General features: G+C 40.3%; 1 protein-coding gene across 8 annotated transcripts in view; it reads right to left on the bottom strand.

Annotated features, from left to right (window-relative positions):
• Positions 1 to 3,683: 3,683 nt before the first annotated feature.
• Positions 3,684 to 18,910, bottom strand: part of trak1a (trafficking protein, kinesin binding 1a) — a 36,139-nt gene continuing 20,912 nt past the window's right edge. For 4 of the 8 annotated variants that reach the window (XM_051406479.1, XM_051406481.1, XM_051406480.1 and 1 more), the window contains 13 exons: positions 17,880 to 17,996; positions 17,216 to 17,316; positions 16,722 to 16,830; positions 16,148 to 16,226; positions 15,885 to 16,015; positions 15,679 to 15,753; positions 15,170 to 15,307; positions 14,997 to 15,073; positions 14,622 to 14,861; positions 13,928 to 14,256; positions 11,038 to 11,511; positions 9,585 to 9,687; positions 3,684 to 7,764 (listed from right to left, as the gene is read on the bottom strand). In XM_051406479.1, the coding sequence (XP_051262439.1) occupies positions 6,693 to 7,764; positions 9,585 to 9,687; positions 11,038 to 11,511; positions 13,928 to 14,256; positions 14,622 to 14,861; positions 14,997 to 15,073; positions 15,170 to 15,307; positions 15,679 to 15,753; positions 15,885 to 16,015; positions 16,148 to 16,226; positions 16,722 to 16,830; positions 17,216 to 17,316; positions 17,880 to 17,996 (3,045 nt within the window). In that variant the 3' untranslated portion in view covers positions 3,684 to 6,692. Of the gene's footprint in view, positions 7,765 to 9,032; positions 9,169 to 9,584; positions 9,688 to 11,037; positions 11,512 to 13,927; positions 14,257 to 14,621; positions 14,862 to 14,996; positions 15,308 to 15,678; positions 15,754 to 15,884; positions 16,016 to 16,147; positions 16,227 to 16,721; positions 16,831 to 17,215; positions 17,317 to 17,879; positions 17,997 to 18,910 lie in introns of all 8 variants that reach the window. The other 4 variants (XM_051406483.1, XM_051406477.1, XR_007885420.1 and 1 more) reach the window with 3 other exon arrangements.

Here is an 18,910-nt window from a genome sequence, read left to right as displayed (position 1 = left end):
TAAACATTTAGTCAGGCTGTGTAGAGATTACCATGTTTCTGTGTTTTCTTTAGAATTAGCAGGGAGGTGAAAAAAGTTGAGGACATAATACTCAAGCATTCAATGTGAGTATTCATTTGTGTGCCATTTTCAGACTGTTATTAACTGAAGTGTATAATAGAATTTCAGTGACATACTGTTGAGCTTATCTAAAAAAAACTAAAGAAAACACACGAACATGAGCATTAAAAATGTGTGATAAAGATTAATAAATATAAACACTGAAATTCAACAGTCTGAAAACGACATTCTGCAGTTTCCTATAGAGAAAAGTTTTATGGAAATAAAACGTTACAGTTTTTTATTAAACCTAAATATCTAATAACAGAAAGTTCATTGTTTGACTGTAGGTTAGCTCACACGTTTTCTTAAATAAATACATTTTGATACATGCATAAACGCCTAGTGACAAATTGATCTATTTTATACTGACTTTCTATAAACTCTGCACTTGCACTGAATCATTAGTGTCACTAAAAAAAAAAACACTGTGGGTCTCCAACATTCACTCTCACAGATTTACTATTTCCGCTTGTCCAGAGAACATATGTTTCAAATGTTTACACTGGACTACCTCTAATGGCTGCACTTTAAACCCTACAGCTGGTCTGTGTCTGCATGTGTGTGACAAAGAGAACGAGAGTGACCAAGAGAATCGATCAAGTGAATCTCCAAAGGCAGAACTTACTTCACAGTTGAGCCACCGTCAGAGGACTGACGTCAGTAACAGGACGGTAATATGGAATAAATTCTCCAGAAACGTGTGAATTTGACAAATCAGTGACTGAAGAGGCGTACAGTGTCGCACTAAAACAAATAGGGAACTGTTACCTCGCTCTATCTTTTAGTTTCTTTGGTGAACGTAAATGCTAACCAACAGTGTAACAAGAGTCCTCAGCCACACTAACAGTTCAGTGAGGATGTTTGATCACAGTGCTGCTTTGAGCTAAATGCTAACATGCTCATGTTTAGAAGGTGTTATGTTCAACATCTTAGTTCAGGGTGTTAAGGTAAGGTTTCTTAGTTAGTTAGTTAGCACTAAACACTAAGTACAGGTTAGAATGAGGCATGTCATTAGTTTTTCAAAAGAGGATTGGACAAAATTTGACCTGATGAAAAGCTAAGGAATCACGTTATTCATCAAGTTATTATAATTCGTCCTGTGGAGAACATCAGTGTCTGAAACAAGTGTAATGGCAATCCATCTGCTGTCACAGACAATCATTTAAAACCACAAATGTCAACCTCATGGTTGTACAGTTTAGTAGATGGTGAAATTTCACAACATAATTGAAAACTTTGACCTGTAGGTGGCGCTAGATGAAAAGTCAGAATCACCAAAGTAATTATGTGTAAAGTCATACTGGATTCAGTGAATTCCTTCTACATCATGGCCTCATCTCTCCCGTTGGATTTATTTTCTCCAGATCTTCATTTGGCAGAGGAAGCTAAATGACCAGTGTCCTTTCCAAAGAAATAACACAATACAAACACAACATTGCTGTGTTCACAGACATAGGTATAACATGCAGTATACATATTCAGTCTCCAGAGGCTATGTTTGAGATTTCATGGCAGCATTTGGGCCGATTATACAAGCTGAAAAACCTTCCTTTTGGCCAATGTGTGAAGGATCATTGCTGAAAGATGTTGGCTCTGCAGCCCATCATGCTTCACACCTCTTGAAGCCATCAGTCCACATCCTGTCACTGAAGTGGACCTTCTTTCTTAGCAGCTGCTTATCACTCTGTGCCCAAGAGCCTCTTGAGTAATCCAGACTTTGAAGCATGCACAGCAGTTAAGTAGAAGAGTCTAGTGGAGATAGAAACTTGCTTTACCTCAGGACCCACGTCCCACGTCCGTAAGACGTTTCTATGAACCAGTTGTAAAGGCAGCCCATGGAGCATACTCTGTTTGTTATCTCTATGATGTCCACTCATTGTGCAGTAACAGTGATCTTCAGAACTGCATGGACTCTGCGTGATCTGCTGCGTTCTTGTTGCTCCATCTAATCGCCTTCCTCCACAGATTACAACACATAATAGACTGACCAACATGCACAGAAAAAAGCATCACCAGTCAAGCTGACCGAGACATGCTGACCGAGCAAAAAAAAGTTTTCCCCTATCATCTCTTTCTTATTGCTTGTCTTTACTTTTCTGTCCTGACTGACTCAACTCTGCAGAATGTTCTCATTTCCCCTGTGGGACTGCACACACCTGCTAGTCCTCCACTAAGCATCAAAAACCATTTCATAACCATCCACTGCTGCCTGCATCCATATGTCCATATGTCCCCTCTCTTCATTTTCATTCACATTGTTCAGTTAGAGAGCAGTCTTGCTTTCCGTCGTCTGAGTGGCCTCTCCATCATCTCTCACTCGGTCTCTCTACTTTTGCAACTTCTGGTTCGGGAATCACTTTATTAAGAAAGAGGATGTAATCACTGCTCTTTGCAACATCGTTAACAACTCTCCCAGAGTCCCTCACATGACAAATCTCCATCTTATTTGCCAAAAACAGTAAGATACACCAACAAAAACTAATTATAAGTATGTTTCCGATATCAAACTGCTAAGTCACTTATTTCCTTCGCATCAGTGACATTAGTTTATAACTGAACAGAAAGAGAGTGTGCACTCAGTGTGGTGTCTGATTGTCTTCACTGAGACACCCTGCAGCAACGACAGGATGGAGGAGAAGCCATGGAGAAACATCTGCTGAGCCTCATTCTGAGGCCAGAGGGAGCACATATGGGTTTGCTAGACCAACATTGGATGCATTTCATAATCCTTCAGTGATGGTTTGCTTTCTTTTCCTTTCCAGGCTTAGGGTTTGGCTGTGGTTAGTGTTTACGCCAGCTGTCAGTTCTGTTCTCTGAGACACACTGCCTCCCTGTGGAATAAAGCTGCAACTGGAACGGCTAGAGCTGCAAAAGTTACTTATTGGATCTTGGTGTTATTTGCAGTCAAGTCTACAAAGCTGTAAGTGTCACTGTTTGTGGCACAAGAGTGGCCAGTGTACCTTTAAGCTACAACATTTTTCATGTCTTCTCCTCTCTAACTGATTTTCCTGCTTATTTGTACCCAAAGAAAAATGAAATGAGGTAGCAGAGACAAATGAGTGTTGGAGTGATTGAAAGGCTTGGAGGCGGGAAGGAGCAGCTCCCTCTCCTGCACCGCATACTTGAATGCAATCTCAGACAGGGCGCCAATGTTGTGAATAGAAAAGAGGGGTGTGGGGAAAGCTCGGAGAGGTTGAGCATAAGAGAGGCCTGGACAAGATGCAGAAGGTCTGGTGGCAGACGCAAGGAGCCAGTAATTCAATATTATTTATTGCCTAGTAGGGGTGTTGTATCTTGATTTTTCATGAATTTGCCATCTTGTGGCATATATCAATATAATTCTTATTAATGTGATAATGATGTCAACATCACCCAGCCTTATTACTAGGAGTGATCCACGGGTACTTAATGGCCCATCAGGGTTGACAGCTTGTTCCCAGACCTCAAAAGAAAATGGCATATGATCAACATCCTTGAACCAGAAGTATAAAATCACCTAAACTTTCCTATCCTGTCAAAAGTTGAGTTGGACTGTGCACAGCAGATGACTGCACTATTATATGCTGAATAAGGCAAACAAGTGAGTGTTTATGTATTTATTTTTATTGACAGTACAGTCCGTTCTGTAGAATAGAACACTTCAGTACCTGAACAGAAAAGTTTCTTTCCTTCTTTGCTAAAAATAAACTTAATTCCCTGTATTTTTGTTCTACTGTTACAGTTTAAAAAAAAAAAAAAATTAGCATAACTATATGTGTTGCATACATTTACAATGTAATAATAGTTCCCCTTCTGAGGTTAACACAAACTGGTCAAGGTAAATCAACATACTGTACACAAATATATGGCCCTACAGCAGAATTACTGTTTGTAATAACTTACATTCAGATGATTCAGTTGACACAGAAAAACAAGCACACACACAAACACACACCAACTCCTTGCAGCTTCAGTCGTAAATACTGTAAATTGTTGTCTGATTGTTTTTTTTTCCCCCTACTAGATGGGAAACTGTTATAAAGTATTGGGCAGCACTGTACTGTAAGCTTGTAGACAGCTAACTGTACACATTAAAATAAAAATGTTTCTATGAAGCCAAAGAAATGTTTTATCATTTAACCATAATAACAAACTTAAAAATTAATTAAAATGTCAGTGTGACAGTTTAAAATATAAATACAATCTGCAAAAGTTCCTCACTTAAACATGTACATTGAACATTCAGTTATATGCGTGCTTTTAATAATCCAAGTATTCAATAAATATATATCATGATTATTAATCTCCCACTCAATAACATTGTTAGTTTAACCCCTTAATCATTAAGGATTTCAGCAGATCACTGCCAGCATCAGAGCCAGCCATTTTGTCCATTTATTCACGGTCAGACCAGCAGTCAGTGCCCCAGTCCCAATGTCCACCTTTAAACTTTAAACTTTAATTGAAATGCTGTACAAGTGAAATCGCTTCACCTTGGCAGAGGTGTTTCTGCAGCCAATAAAGGCATGTATATGTATGTGTATATATTTATGTATATATATATATATATATATATATATATATATATATATGTAAGGGTGGACACTGGAACTGGGTCAGTGGTACTAAAAACTTCCCTTCAGCATCAAACTGTGATAAAAGCTCAGTCTCTTGCTCTTAAAACCAACATTCGGATATTTCAAGTCACCACTTTAACAGTTACATTCAGAGACATACAAGTTTTATCATTCCTAATATTGCTATTTTTTTCAGCCACACGCTTGTTTGATTTTGACTAAATAAATGACATGGCGTCAGTATGTGATTCAGGTTTATGTCGGCATCATGGATAAAAAGGTAAATATGTAATTATGGTCTGTTTTGTAACCAGACATACTTCAATTTCTGCGTTGTTATGGGCCCACCCACTCTTCATTTGGGTGTAACTTTGGTCTTAAGTGAAAGCTCTGGGTGCAGCAGTGACGGTGGCAGACTTTACTTTCTGATGTTACAGCTGCCTAAGCCATACTCACTCACACTCATCATCCTCCTCAAACATGTTTTATACTGACAAGTATGGAAAGAATGTTTCTGCCTTTTGGGTTCTGTAGTCACAGTATTTTAAACATGGGTCTATATAGCTGGGCTGGTCTGTATTACGGTTTATGTGCTACATGTCTCTGTGTGATTATACATAAAGGGGATGCTTCACACAATCTCATTAGGACATGAAAACAAAGAGCCAAAAATAGACACAGACACAAATGATCATGTGTGGGGGCCCTCAGCAGGTTCAGATGCAAATATATCAATTTGCACCATTATTCTCATTTTCTCTCTCTTCTGCATTAAAATAATAAAATATGACAAATGATTCTCCCATAAGATACAGTATGTTAGCTGTTTTTAGGCACATAAGAACAGTAAGTCACAGCAAGATGACACATTAAAGCCACAATCCAGATTATTTTTGAAAATACAGATTACATACATACAGAGAGGAGAAAGAGTTGCTGGTAGGAAATAATCTCTAATGCCAACATCATAACTTCCATTTCACTCCAGTGCAATATAATGGAGACACAAACAATTAAAGGCTTAAAAATACCATAGTGGCCCGCATATAAAATGAGTGTTTTGCACTTTAAATGAAACAATGAAGGAAAATTAACCAAATTTGAATGTGTTTCCACATTTAAATAAATATTAAATATTAAAATTAAAAACATCTTTTAGCTAAATAAAGACTGGTTATAGGCTAGCAGCCAGCTTTACTGAATGTAGTTTTACAATGGAAGATAATTATTTTTCTCTTCCTGGTTGGATTGGACATTATTAGTCTCTCTGTCCTTGGCACCGGCAGCTCATACCGAACCTGTCAACAGATGTGTCATTTCTGGTGGTCTTTAAAGAGGAAAATGTTTTTTTATCAACACTACACAACCCATAACACAGTACCTTCTTAAAGTAACATCTGTTCTACTGAATGCATAATTGTGCATTCCTGGAAAATACAACCTGATTTTCTTAATCTAAAGAAAAAAAACAATCTTATATTCGGGCCAATACAGGACATTTAAAATTCATGTGTTGCCTTGATTCAATAGTGCACATTCAGGTCCAGAAGGAAAATGAGACTGAAAGAGGGGAAAGCTCTGCAGTACTTTCACCAGATTGGGCTTTTTAATCTTATACTATATATGACACAGTATATTGCATACACATCTTATACAATATACAGTTACAATGGACACTGAGGAAGGCAACATACTCCATCATCATCAGTCTAGTCTGACAGTGTATGAGTATAACACAGTGTAACAGCGTCAGCCACTAATGGTTTATTCACCACCATTTCATTCAGTTAGCGTTGATCAGACTGATGATTGTTTAAATAAATCAGCTGGAGTCTGCCTGGTTAGGAAAGATGACTTACTGTATAGTTGAGTCTGTAGGTGGAGGGGGGTGGACTATTGCAGCTGTTTGCTTCTGGGGATATTCCACAGCTGAGGGATGTCTATATAGTTAGGAAGGGTATTTGGTTGTCAATAAATTTGTATGCGTGTAATCATGTGTGTTGTAATATGGGCTAATACACTGAACATTTCCCACTATGTCCCAGTTTCATCACTGTGATGGTCATTGCTTGTTGAATCCTGCAGTCCGTCGTTTGGCCTGGTGTGTCTCTGTATTATTGTCTGTGGTGTGACTGTTTCCAGTGCATGTAGTGTCTGTGGTATGTGTATGGCCCTCGTGACCAGGGTGTGGTTTGTTTGCATTTTGCCTTTTTCTTGTGTATGTGCTGCGTGTTGGGTATGTGGGGTTTGCATCGTATGCGGTATGAGTATCTCTGTGTTAGGGGGGCCTCCCGGGTCTTTCATGGCCATACTGGCTCCTACCATAGCAGGATAGCTTCGATTCCTCCTCAGCCCTGCATTCAAACCTGGGAGCCCCCCACCGAGCGCACTGTTCCCCAATCCAGTAGATCCAAAAGGGGCTAACAGAGTACTCCCAGATGAAACAGAAGCAGCATGAGGGGGGAGGGTGCGGAAACTTTTCAGTTTGTCCACAAGTCGCAGATTCAGCATCTCTGTTTGGCCATCATCATCTATTTGCCCCCCTCGCTCCCTCTCCACCTCCCCCAGTACTTCCCTCAGAATGGTACGAGCCGGTTTAGAGGCGAGGAAAGTGTCATAAAATGGCGGGTCATCATTGGTGGGGCTGAACTGAAAAACTGGGCAGGTGGCTGTAGAGGAGGCAGATTTGGAACGAGGGGAGTTGGGCGGGGTGGAGGGCTGGAGGAGGAGGGTGTCTGGGCGTTTCCCCAATCGTCTAGGTTTGGTTTCCCCCGGTATGTCGCCACTCTTCTTCGCTTGCATTCCTACCACGGGTGTCGAAGCTCCACTGGCATCAAACACTCGGTCCCAGCTACGAGGGTCATACACTGAGGCAGAAATCCCATGCTCCAGCAGGAGGCGCACCAGGCCTAGAGAGGTACTGGTGGTCTTGGTGGAGTCCCTAAGGTTGGTGGAGGACTCTGCTAGTGAGAGCGAGAGGGAGAGGCGGCGTGGGGTGCAGGAGGGGGTGTAGGAAGGTGTGGGTGGGGCAGAGAAGGGTATAGGAGAGGAAATGGGGGTAGGGCTGCTGATGCAAGTGCTGCTCTGATAAGAGACTAGAGCTGAACTAGAGATGGAGAAGTAAGGGGTGGGGAATGGGTGAAGGAGGATAGAGGAAAAGAGAGTAGGAACGGGGCATTGGGTGTGCAAGGACAGAAATAAATGGTCATGAGTAATCAAGTCCTAATACTTGTTTTTTTAGTACAATTAAACATTATACCGACACAACCTAAAACATAACTGCAGTAATCAAACCTTTTTTCTGTTTGGGCGACTGAGATATGGAGTTCAGATGAGAATAAAATCACTGAGTTATTTGTTATCAGCAGTGACAAAGAACTCAATTTTACACACATTATTTGTCACACAATAACTTAATTATTAGAGCCTAGATAGTAGCTACACAGTGAAAATAAACTAAGCACTAAAGTCCACTTGTTGGTCTTCATTCAGTAAATGAAGCTGACTCACACTTCACTAGAGTCGAAGTTTTGCCTATTTTTTTCTGTGAGCTGTGTGCAGTTCACAGAAAAAAATAAACATTCGTAGTAATACTGACATTATGTCATCAACATATAGACATATATCAACACATAGATATACAGTTTCAATGTCTATATCTGTAGAATATATCACAGACATGAAAGAAAATATAAATGTACCTCCTGTATCTGATTGAGATTGAAAGTGTTTGTGGTCAGAATCCATTCACATGTTAACAATGCTTTTATTGTACTATATTTATCAAAGGCAAACTCAGTAAAGAAACACAGGGCTCTCTGTGTGGACACCACAGGCATGCAAGCTGCAGCAGTTCAGTGAGGCAACTGTCACACACTGCTCAAGTAGGCAGTGTGGACGAACCATCGGGCGTCATCGCATCACCTTTATCTGGTCCTTGGTTCACATGGGCTAAGTGGTCTTACACAAGGAGGATATATCAAAGCAGACCTCAAAGTTTACAAATCCAGTCTTTTGGGTGTACCAGCAGAAAGTTAAGCCTAAACTGTTCAGTGGTTTGTTCTAAGTGCTAAATCCCTAAAATCCCATTGAGACAGGGTTTTTCACATACACTTGAGCCAGTGCCTGTCTCTGAATGAAGATACTGCATGTGTTTAAAAGCTCTGAATGCTAGGAAGTGGACCTTTGTTCTTAAATTATTTCCACCACATACTTTTCTCAAAGAATGAACAACCATGCTCAAATCCTGACAAAGTTAGATCTGATCTGTAAATTGAGTTACAGCATTGTGTCAGAAGCTGGATTGTTAGTTTGAAACATGTCAGCAGAGAACATTAGAGGGAAATTGCTGATGTTATTTTAGTTTAAACACACCCACAGTCTTTAGGAATGCACTCCCATGCATTGCCTCACCCATGTGCACCCCAGCGGGTGCACTCAATGGGTCTGCTCTACTCCGGCCATGACAACCATATGATACAACTCCACTTCATCCTCCTCATCACTTGACCTGCCAAGGCCAATCAGACAGCAGGGACTTAGAGAGTATGAAGTCAGGTGAGTGTGGCATCAAAGTAGCCCTGCCTCAAAATCTATTGGAGGGGGACAAGAGGGGAATTTGCTCCTTGGCAGAGAAGCAGCTATTTGATTTACAGCACACAATAGAGATTCAATGTTATTACACTAGGTCTCCATTCATTTTCTGTGTAAGGGTTCCTGTTTACAGTAGATGCAGAGCATCTCTCTCTCCTTTATGTGCCATTTGATTTAATGCAATAATGGAATCTAGATAGGAAAATGACTCCATCTTGTGTTCACAATAGTACACTACACTCAATTGTACACATCAAAGACTAAATAATGTTGCTACAGGCATTTAAAAACAGAATAAAGTGATAAAAGTAGTCAGGTGTTGAATATGTTTACCTTGGGGACACAGAGGTCAGCTGATCAGAGGGATGGAGGATCCTGCAGGTGGTGTAGGTGTACGTAGAGCTAGTATGGGACATACACTTCCCTGGGAAATTAACTATAGGAAAAGAGAAGGATAACAAAAGAGAAGGCTGTAAGTACTGAGACAAAGGGCACCAAGCAACACTGTAAAAAAAAACAACAAAGTGGAGAGAAAAAAGGCCATGATCATAGTATAAGCCCCAAGCAAAAGCACTGCATATTGGCTCCCAAATTAATGTAATATTGAAGTGATGATGGGGTGTGCAGATTCCATGAAACAGAAATGGTGTCCCAGGGTTCATTTCAACAAAGTCACTTCAGTCATGAAAGGGATTCACTGAATATCCACAAAGTATGAGGGAGATTTCACCTTCATTATTATTAAGGTACACATATGTTTTGATCAAAGGATAGGTTCACAAAGTTTGTGAGTTTGGCCGAGAATGTGTGCTGTAGTGGTAAATGCAGGATTGTCACTTTTATGTACATGTTCAAACTCATGTTGGTAATGATGTGGCGATGTAATTTTGGATTTCAGGTTTGTATTGTTTAATTTTATGTTGTGTTTTGTTTGTTTTGTCTCTTAACATCTTGGAACCATGTAGGACATATGTTTTCACCTTTTTTATGTCCATATTTTTATGCAATCCATAAATAAATCAAATCATATATCATCATATGTGTACTAAGGTGACCCTACACCAAAGCTACTGGTCAACTCCAATATTAAACCACGTCATGTGAATATGTGACTTTGACAGCTGCACTAATAATACCCGATATACACGTACGTGCCCACATACCAGACGCTAGCCATGATATTTCTGCATGCTTGTGTCTGTGTGGTGTGCTAGTGTTGACTGCACAAAAAATTATTGCCACAATTAATTTTCAATGAATCACAACAAAACATGAAACTTATTCTATGCTGAAGGTCACCAGTGAAAGATTGAGAGATTAATATAATTATACATATACACATATACATATATCTATATTAGAATAATTAAAGACACCATTAAGTTATAGACTTCAGAAGATTTGTTGAAGAGGATAGGCATCGCTGAAGATCGAAAAATAAGTGTGATTGGTTGAAATGAAGCAAAGTGTGGCAGTGAAAGAAGGCGTGAACTGAGAAGGAAGACGTGGATGAATGAACAAAAAAACATGTACTCTGAGTTGATGGGGTTCGATGGCTGCACAAGGACTGCCGGTGGGACGGGTGGGTGTGCAGGTGTGTGCACATGAGCGTGATCGTGTAGGAAGGGAGGTCACATTGGGGTTGTGAGATGTCCAGTGAATGCCTTCCCCAATCCCTCACCCTCCCACCCCCTCCTCTTCACCCCCCCTCCCCTTTACCCCCATGATCCAGGGTTACATGGGATGGTGGATGCAGTGCAGTGACCTCAGCTAAGTGCTCCCTCACCAGGCAAACGGTCCACTGTGGTGGGCTGTAAGGCCTGGAGCTCCTTGAGGTCCACATGCCCGTTCATCTCGGAAGAAGAGGGGAGAGGAGAAGAAGACGGGGAGGGTCTGGGGAAGGAAAGGGGCATGTTTGCAACATGTCTATCTTTTACTTGCATCACTTCTCTAGCCCGGCAAATTTCTCCTTGCAATGTTTCTGATTGGCTGTCGTCATCGACGTCTCCGTTTTTGTTGCAGCAGACAGGAGAAGAGGTAGAGCGAGGCAGGTCCATGGGAGCAGGGCTCTCTCCTGACAAGCCAGTAAATGAGTCACATGAAAGTTCGTCCTCCTCTGGTTGGTCCAGTTGCCAGTCTTCCTGCTCCTGCTCGTGCGCTAAACTGCGGAAGCCCTTCGTGACAACACCGGGCCGATGATCCAGCAGAGCTCCCATGTGGGGTTGAGCCAACTGCTGCCACGCATGGAGAGTAGCAGAGCCTGGGGAAACAGTCAGAGAAACACTCAGGTTAACTCAATCTGTCTTAAGCTGCTCTCTTCCACAAATGCATCTCATTAAACTGATATACTGGCCTCAGAACTATGGTAAAATTGACCTTTTTTTGTCATCTATGTTTGTCAATAAATAAAAAAAAAATAGCAAACTAGATGCTTTTAAAATGTCTTGTCATTGTGACCTCAAGGGCACTTTGGCAGTGTTGGTGATAATCACAGAAGGGCAAGCAAATGCACACAGCTAGACTCAGTCGCAGGCCTGCTTCCCTAAACTTAATACTGCAATCCAACCCAAATCACATCAGCTTTAGTCTCTGCTTACTGCTATAAGCTTTACATTTTATTACAGTAGCATATGCTGCATGCAAAAACAGAGCACTACACTGTATGTGGACAGTGACATTATGTCTGTTCAGTAAATGTCATTTCTATGTTTAAATGTTTAAAAATAGATCAAAATCAGCTGTTCACTGGCAGACATTATACTGTATATAAACAGATACATACACAGGCAGACAGTAGAGACACAAACACACACACACACACCCGAGGGGACACAGTATAACACATTCATATTAACAGCCACACAATCAATGTCACACAGACAAGATGGACAGGATAAAGCATATTCTTTGACTGTTACTGTTAATATTTCTTCAGGCAGCACGTAAAGACTGTCACACATACTGCAGTAACAGTGAATAAGATTCTGCTGTACGCAATGTTTCTCTGTTTATTGAGTTTCCTTGCACTTAGTAAACTGGTCACATTTCAAGTCCAATGAATGGTTGTTTTCTCATGACACATGAAGGGCCTTTGAGAGATGTCAGTACACAGACCCATCAGACAAACACAAAAAGAATGAGAGAAAAAGGAAGGTGAGAAAATTAGTAAGATTTTATTCAAGAAATCATCAACAGAGAAAACAGACAAGTTGAAGAGAAAAATAAGTAAAGTGCAAAGACAAGACAAAACAAATGAAGAAAAGAAAAAGGTGGGAAAAAAAGTGAAAGGGATGGACAGTACATACAGTAGTATGGCACTAATGTTGCAGAAGAAACTGTCTCTACACTTAAGTCTCATACAGTAAGAATATGCCAAAACTCAAATATTAGTTAATGTTTTAGTTAATTTTAAATTAGATAGTCATCTGACATCAGCCAGATTTATTATACATGAAATAATTATGAATGCAGGAAATAAATACTCTGAGGTTACCAAGAAATAACAAATCAAATTAATTCTCACATCTCAGACAACCATCATTAGACTTGAAATTAAACAGTGCCACATTTATTGTCATTCACCTCAAAAGAAAAAGGCCATGTTTAATTTAGCCTTTTAATTTAAGCACATTATCTGGTGTTTATGTATCACGTTTCAGTGTTACCATGCAAATGCTGTAACTGAGTTTGAACACTAGATGGTGCCACAAAACAGGAAATACCTCTGTGACAACAGTTTTAAAAACCACTTGAGATTGGGAAAATGCTTTAAAAGAGAATTGTATCTTAACTGCATCATTGTGTCGATAAATATCTGACAGCAAATATATTAACAATTCAACTACATATAAACTCCACAACCAATACAGTATGGAAATAAATAATTATAGGATAATATTAAACCATCTATTAAAAAAACAAGGCATAAGAAACCTTTGTGTTGAAAAATATGTGTGCCATTTAAAATACCACATATTGACTCTCACTGCAAAAAAAACTGTGTGAGTGCTCACCATTTGTGATGTATTTGGGATAAATGTAACACTGGGAACTAAATTAAAGCTGACATAAAGGCCATCTATGCAATATCCCTTTATGGTACGGTATACATTTTCATAACGGTTGAATCTCACACTTTAATCTGTAAACTTCAAAGATATATAGCACAAATCTATATGTAAAACAATAATGGGTGTTAATGGCTTCACACCAGCAGCACACAGCAGGCTGTCTGGTATTCTATACTTCAAACCAGCAGCGAGCCCGTGTATTTCTGAAGTAAAAGGAGTGCTGTAGATTTAAACTGCCTTCCTGTTGCTCCAACACCTCCAGCATGCCTGTGACTAAAGCCAGTGGAGCTCTGAGGTGAAGCTGTGAGCGCCGCAGGCTGCTCAGCTCCAACAAACTGGAGCTCCTCTGCAGGGTCTTAGGGCCCTGTGAGGCACTCAGACGGATGGTGGAGGGGCTGTGCTTTTGAAATATCAGACATTGATTCTGCTGTTGGTTGTGAAGGGCTTGTTTTTGCGTCTGACTTTCCTGAATGTAACTTTGGGGAGTATGTAAAAATATAAATTTAGAATTTTTCTGATTTTGATTCGGTTGCTGAAAACTTTCATTTTCATTGTGCACATCATTCTGAATATTAGAGGACTTGTGTCTCTGAGAGGAATAATCACCTTCTAGCGGCTTTACAATTTGCAGCTTTTCCGGCAGGTAGGATCTCGCTGTGAATGAGTATCCCGACCAGACGCTTCCGAGAGAGGGATGCGAGCACAGCGACAGCAGGCTCTCCGTCGGTGTTCCCGGTCCTCCACTACTCCCCCCACCTCCCTTTTCTTCCTCTTTGGCCAGGTAAGCCAGCTTTCTCTCCCTCTCCTCCTCGAAGAAGCGTTTTTCTGAGAGGTAGTTGTCGCGACGGAGGGACAGACGCCGAAGGGCTGCCTCCAGGTCCCTGCTACCCGGGGTCCCTGGGGTGCCAGGGGGCCGCTTGTTAGAGTCCTCTGACCTGGGGAGAGGCACATAGTTGACATTGTTTGGGTTTCAGTAGAGAGTCTTAAAAGCACAATGTCTCTCCTTCTCAGTTTTGTTATTTTGTAAAGCTCAGTTGGTCCCTATTGTGTTGGATACTAATAAAAAGGCAGCAGCTAATGACTGAAACCTAAAACTAAGGCTAGAGGTAGTTACTAAGCACAACATAAACAACAGGAATACACAAACAAACACCAGGGTTACCAATAAACACAAAAGTAAGAGTGGCATCCCATTAGTTGTTGGAGAAAATGAGGACGAAAGAAGAAATAAAAAGCAAAGAAATGAGATTCAAAAAGAAGAAAATCTAAAATGTGAGTTGCAGAGTCAACCTGTCCATACCCATCATCTGGACTCTCCAAGATACTGCTATTCCTGTTGTCCAGGAAAATCCCACTTCCGATCTCACTACTATATATGGAGTTGGAGCGAGGCGTGCCCACCCTGCTGGAGCGCCCTGAGGTGAGGCATGATGTCTGATTGGAGCCTGGGATGTTGAGAGGGGAGGGGGCTAGTGATGAACGCTGCTGACGCATCAGGTTGAGGTTTTTCACTGTCTGGAAAACTCGCTTTGGTTGCAATCTGGAGAAACATGATCACATAAATATCGAATTGGGTTTTTTTTAACGTATCAACCCAGAACATTTCGCTACACAGTCAGACCAAATCATCAGCAACCCTTTATCTTTGTTTTCTTTAAGTTGAGCCTTTTGATACCTCTGCTCTTCTACATCTGGGTCATCCATCTGTAGTTCCTTCCTCATGGTGCCCTCTATTTCTGCGGCCAGAGAGTCCTGGAGAAGAAGGCAAAAAAAAATGTAAAATGATTTTGTAGCTGCTGGGGGCCATGGAGATGCTCTGATACTGACAGACGTGTTGTTCAAGCTCACCATTGGGAAGAGACCCAGAGAGTGGAAACGCCTCGGTGTGCTGAGTGGTAGAGTTTTATTTCTTAGGTTCTTCAGCTCCTCCTGAGCCTCATGAAGCATCTCCATGCACTCTGCGTACTTATCCTGCAACTCCCGCAACTGGAGGAAAGGAAAGGAAAGATCATGAGAGATGAGACAGGAAACATTGAGAAAAAAACTGTCATGCAGACAAACTGTGCTACAACATGTATGTGTAGTTCTGTGTTCGTTGATTTAAAGCACTTTGTAATAGGTTTTATATTATTTGTGGTGATTCAGATGTGGAATGTCTCATATTGAACCATTACTGATAATAATGTTATCATAAAAAATACCCTGCATAAGTGTATGCTTCTGAAGGAGTATACGAATCTAAGGAACAGAATTTGGTCCTAGGCAGGCTCTTCTAGCGACATATTTATTGGTGGAAGCTGCCACTGCAGAAAATGAGGATGATATAGCCACGGTCAGAGGGTTGTGGATTGCCTAACCTCAGCAGTGAGTTGTCGCTGGGCGTCCTTGGCTGCCCCCAAGTGCTGAGTCAGCTCCTCATTCTCCACGGCATACTACAAACATGCCAGACAAAACAGGACAACACTGTATCCAATGTATCCACACACAGAGGCATTAATAAGGCAAATATACAGCAGATATTTTACATTATTAGTATGAGCGATGACTGGGGGGAGTTTCATACCAGCTTGGCCTTCTTCTGGAGGTCTACTATCTGGGAGAGGAGGTGCGTGATCTCCTCCTGCTGTCTGGAGACGTCGTCACTCTTCCTGGCCAGCTCTTCAGCCAGAGAGGAAATCTGCAGGTTGGAATTACCTGGAAGCATCAACAGGTGTTCAAGTGAGAATCTGCCAAGAAAAACCTTTCCTCGCTGCCTTTAGAGAGCGAGACAGCAGTCGAAAGATGTAACACTGAGCATAATAAAACTCCCGTCAGTCAAATACTCACGTAGTTCTTTGACACAGTCATTGACAAGTTGCTGCTCTTTTTCCTCATACGAGATCGTTTCTGTCTCCAAATGACTGGCCTGAAAAAACAGACATTACTAATCAATACTACACACTGTAGACATTATTATTTAACCCAATAAATGACTTCTCTTCAAAGATAAACAGACGGTCATAATTACACTTGTTTTACAAGACATTCTAATGAACACAAACAGTATTTCTGCCAACAAACGAAATTGAACACACTAGGAGTTTTTAGTTGTGTTGGGACTACAGGTGCTAATAAGCTTAGCTTAGCTTAGGTTAGAGTTAACGTCAGTGTTGATTAATGTGCATTGTCCCATATAAATAGATTTTGATGATCATTATGTTTGGTTTGAACTTTGACATCGCTAACTATTACATGGGTTATTATGATTTTTGGAAACAATATTTACATGCAATGTAAAAATGTTAACGTACTTTGATAAGTAATGTAAGGAATAATAATATCGATTTACTTAAAAAACAAGAAAATGCTGAAATGTATTAACAATGTGTTTGTTCACTTAAGTGCAAGCGTGAATATGTACCTCAGATCGCAATGATTTGTTTTCTTCCTCCAGATCTTTGAGTTTCTTCTGCAAGGAGTCCAAGGGGAAAAAAGTTGGAGTTGACACATTGGTTTCACTGGGACGCACACTGTAAACACACCCATGAGAGAGAAACGTGAATCAGCAGGTCAATCACTCATCCATTACTATGCTGTGAAATGCACATTATATGCACTAGTGGTAACAACCTCTGTAGTGTTGAGCTTATTATTATTATTATTATTATTATTATTATTATTATTATTAGTAGTAGTAGTAGTAGTAGTAGTAGTCTACTACTCTCACATTTAAAACTTATTATTTTTTCACGCACACAAATGGAGATCTGTTAGTGGGGCAGTGAAAAATCAATTTCTTGTATTATCAGCTGTCAAAAATAATTGGTAGTTTTCATTAGACTTAACTTTCAATGCTCAAATGCACTGCATGATTTTTATCTAGAAGGACAGAAGAGGAAATGAAAGGAGACTTACGGTGTGGAGGTGACAGACTCCCCCTCACTCTCCTCAGCAGCGCTGGTATAGAACTGTAACAGCTCATCTTTCATGGACAAGTCATGACGCAACTGAGAAACCTATTTGTGGAAAAGTAAAAGAGATATGTAGATAGAGGACAGTTAAAGTAAAAGAACACAAACCATAACAACGCACATTCTAAGACCATCAGTATGTGGTCCTATGAAAAATGACAAAGACTATACACTTTGTTTATAAATAGGGCTGCACGACATGGTAAAAACATCATATTGCAATTATTTTTACAGATATTGTCATATGAGTCACGATTAGTCATTTTTAAATTACATTTCATTCAAATTAAAATTTTCAATGAAAAATTGTGATGTGACATTTTTGGGGGTCTGCACCAAACAAACATGTTTTATTAAATCTAGAGAACAGGATTTGTAGGCCAGGGAATCTCTGCACTTCATTATAATGCTGTTCTGTCACACATTTTACCTTTATTAAAAACCTGTAGCTTCAGGAATTTACATACTGCACTTGGCCATATTGCAATTTAGATAGTATTTCAATTAATTGTGCAGCCCGATTTATGAAGACATTTCCCAAACACTGTCACATTTGATTATGACCAAATACAGAAGCACACACACAAACACACGCTCCCACTGTGTACCTCCTCTCGTATGTGCTCTACTTGCTCTTCCAGCAGTTCGTTCCTCTCACTGAGGGCTTTGTTTTTCTTCAGCAGTGACTGTCCGATGCGAGCTGCTAACTCCAAGTCACGCTCTTTCTGCACAGACACAAAGTTTTCTTTAGTGTTTTAACAGCAAAACAGTTGAAAACATTGCAGACATTGAAGGAATTATACGTTTATTCGCTTTCTTGTCATGAGGTTGATACCACTTTTGCCTTCGGACAGAGCCAAGATAGCCGTTTCGCCCAGTCTGTATGCTAAGCTAACTGGCTGCTGGCTTCATATTTAACAGATGGATATGAGAGTAGTTTGATCTTTTCTGACACACTGCAAGAAAGCGAATAAGCGTTTTTCCCAAACTGTCAAACAACTCTTTTCAAATGACAGCTGTGCAAATTTGTCCTCTAGGAATAATGTATGTGAAAGACATGCAACAAACAAGGAAGGAAAAGGTGGAACCAGAAAGCCTCAGAAAACTCTCAACAAAGAACTATAATTAAAAGCTTATTATGAGCCTGTGCCAATGACTGTCAGCCACTCCTGTTTTACATCTGGCTGCAAACAGTAACAATATTATTCGTATTATGCTCCATGCTACTGGGCAACACAAAAGTCCACAATCATTTAGATCAGGAGGTTTAGCTTAGTGTTACAAAACTCTGAATATTGAATATTAATGCATTGTCAACAAAAGGAAGTTAACTTTTCTAGGTAATGGAGGGCAGTACAATGATGTCTTCCGCAATGAAAACAGTTGTCCAGGCTGTTTGTTGATGGTTTGACATCTTTTAGTTAATAGTTAGATGGCTGGCTGGCTGTTGAATTCCATGATTCATTGAACAATGACGCTATTCTATTTTCACAGTTATTTATGCAGAGAGCCGGCTGAGCTCTTCACCAGTGACATCCTGCCTGACATTCTGATATGGAGTTATATTTGAATATCGGCTGCAGAAACTAGTTTTATGATGTGGTTCTATCAAACCTCCTCTGTCATTAACCTCATAAAG

This window comes from Dicentrarchus labrax, unplaced genomic scaffold, assembly GCF_905237075.1.
Source record: "Dicentrarchus labrax unplaced genomic scaffold, dlabrax2021, whole genome shotgun sequence".
Classification (NCBI taxonomy): domain Eukaryota; kingdom Metazoa; phylum Chordata; class Actinopteri; family Moronidae; genus Dicentrarchus; species Dicentrarchus labrax.
This window is presented reverse-complemented; position numbering and strand designations above follow the sequence as displayed.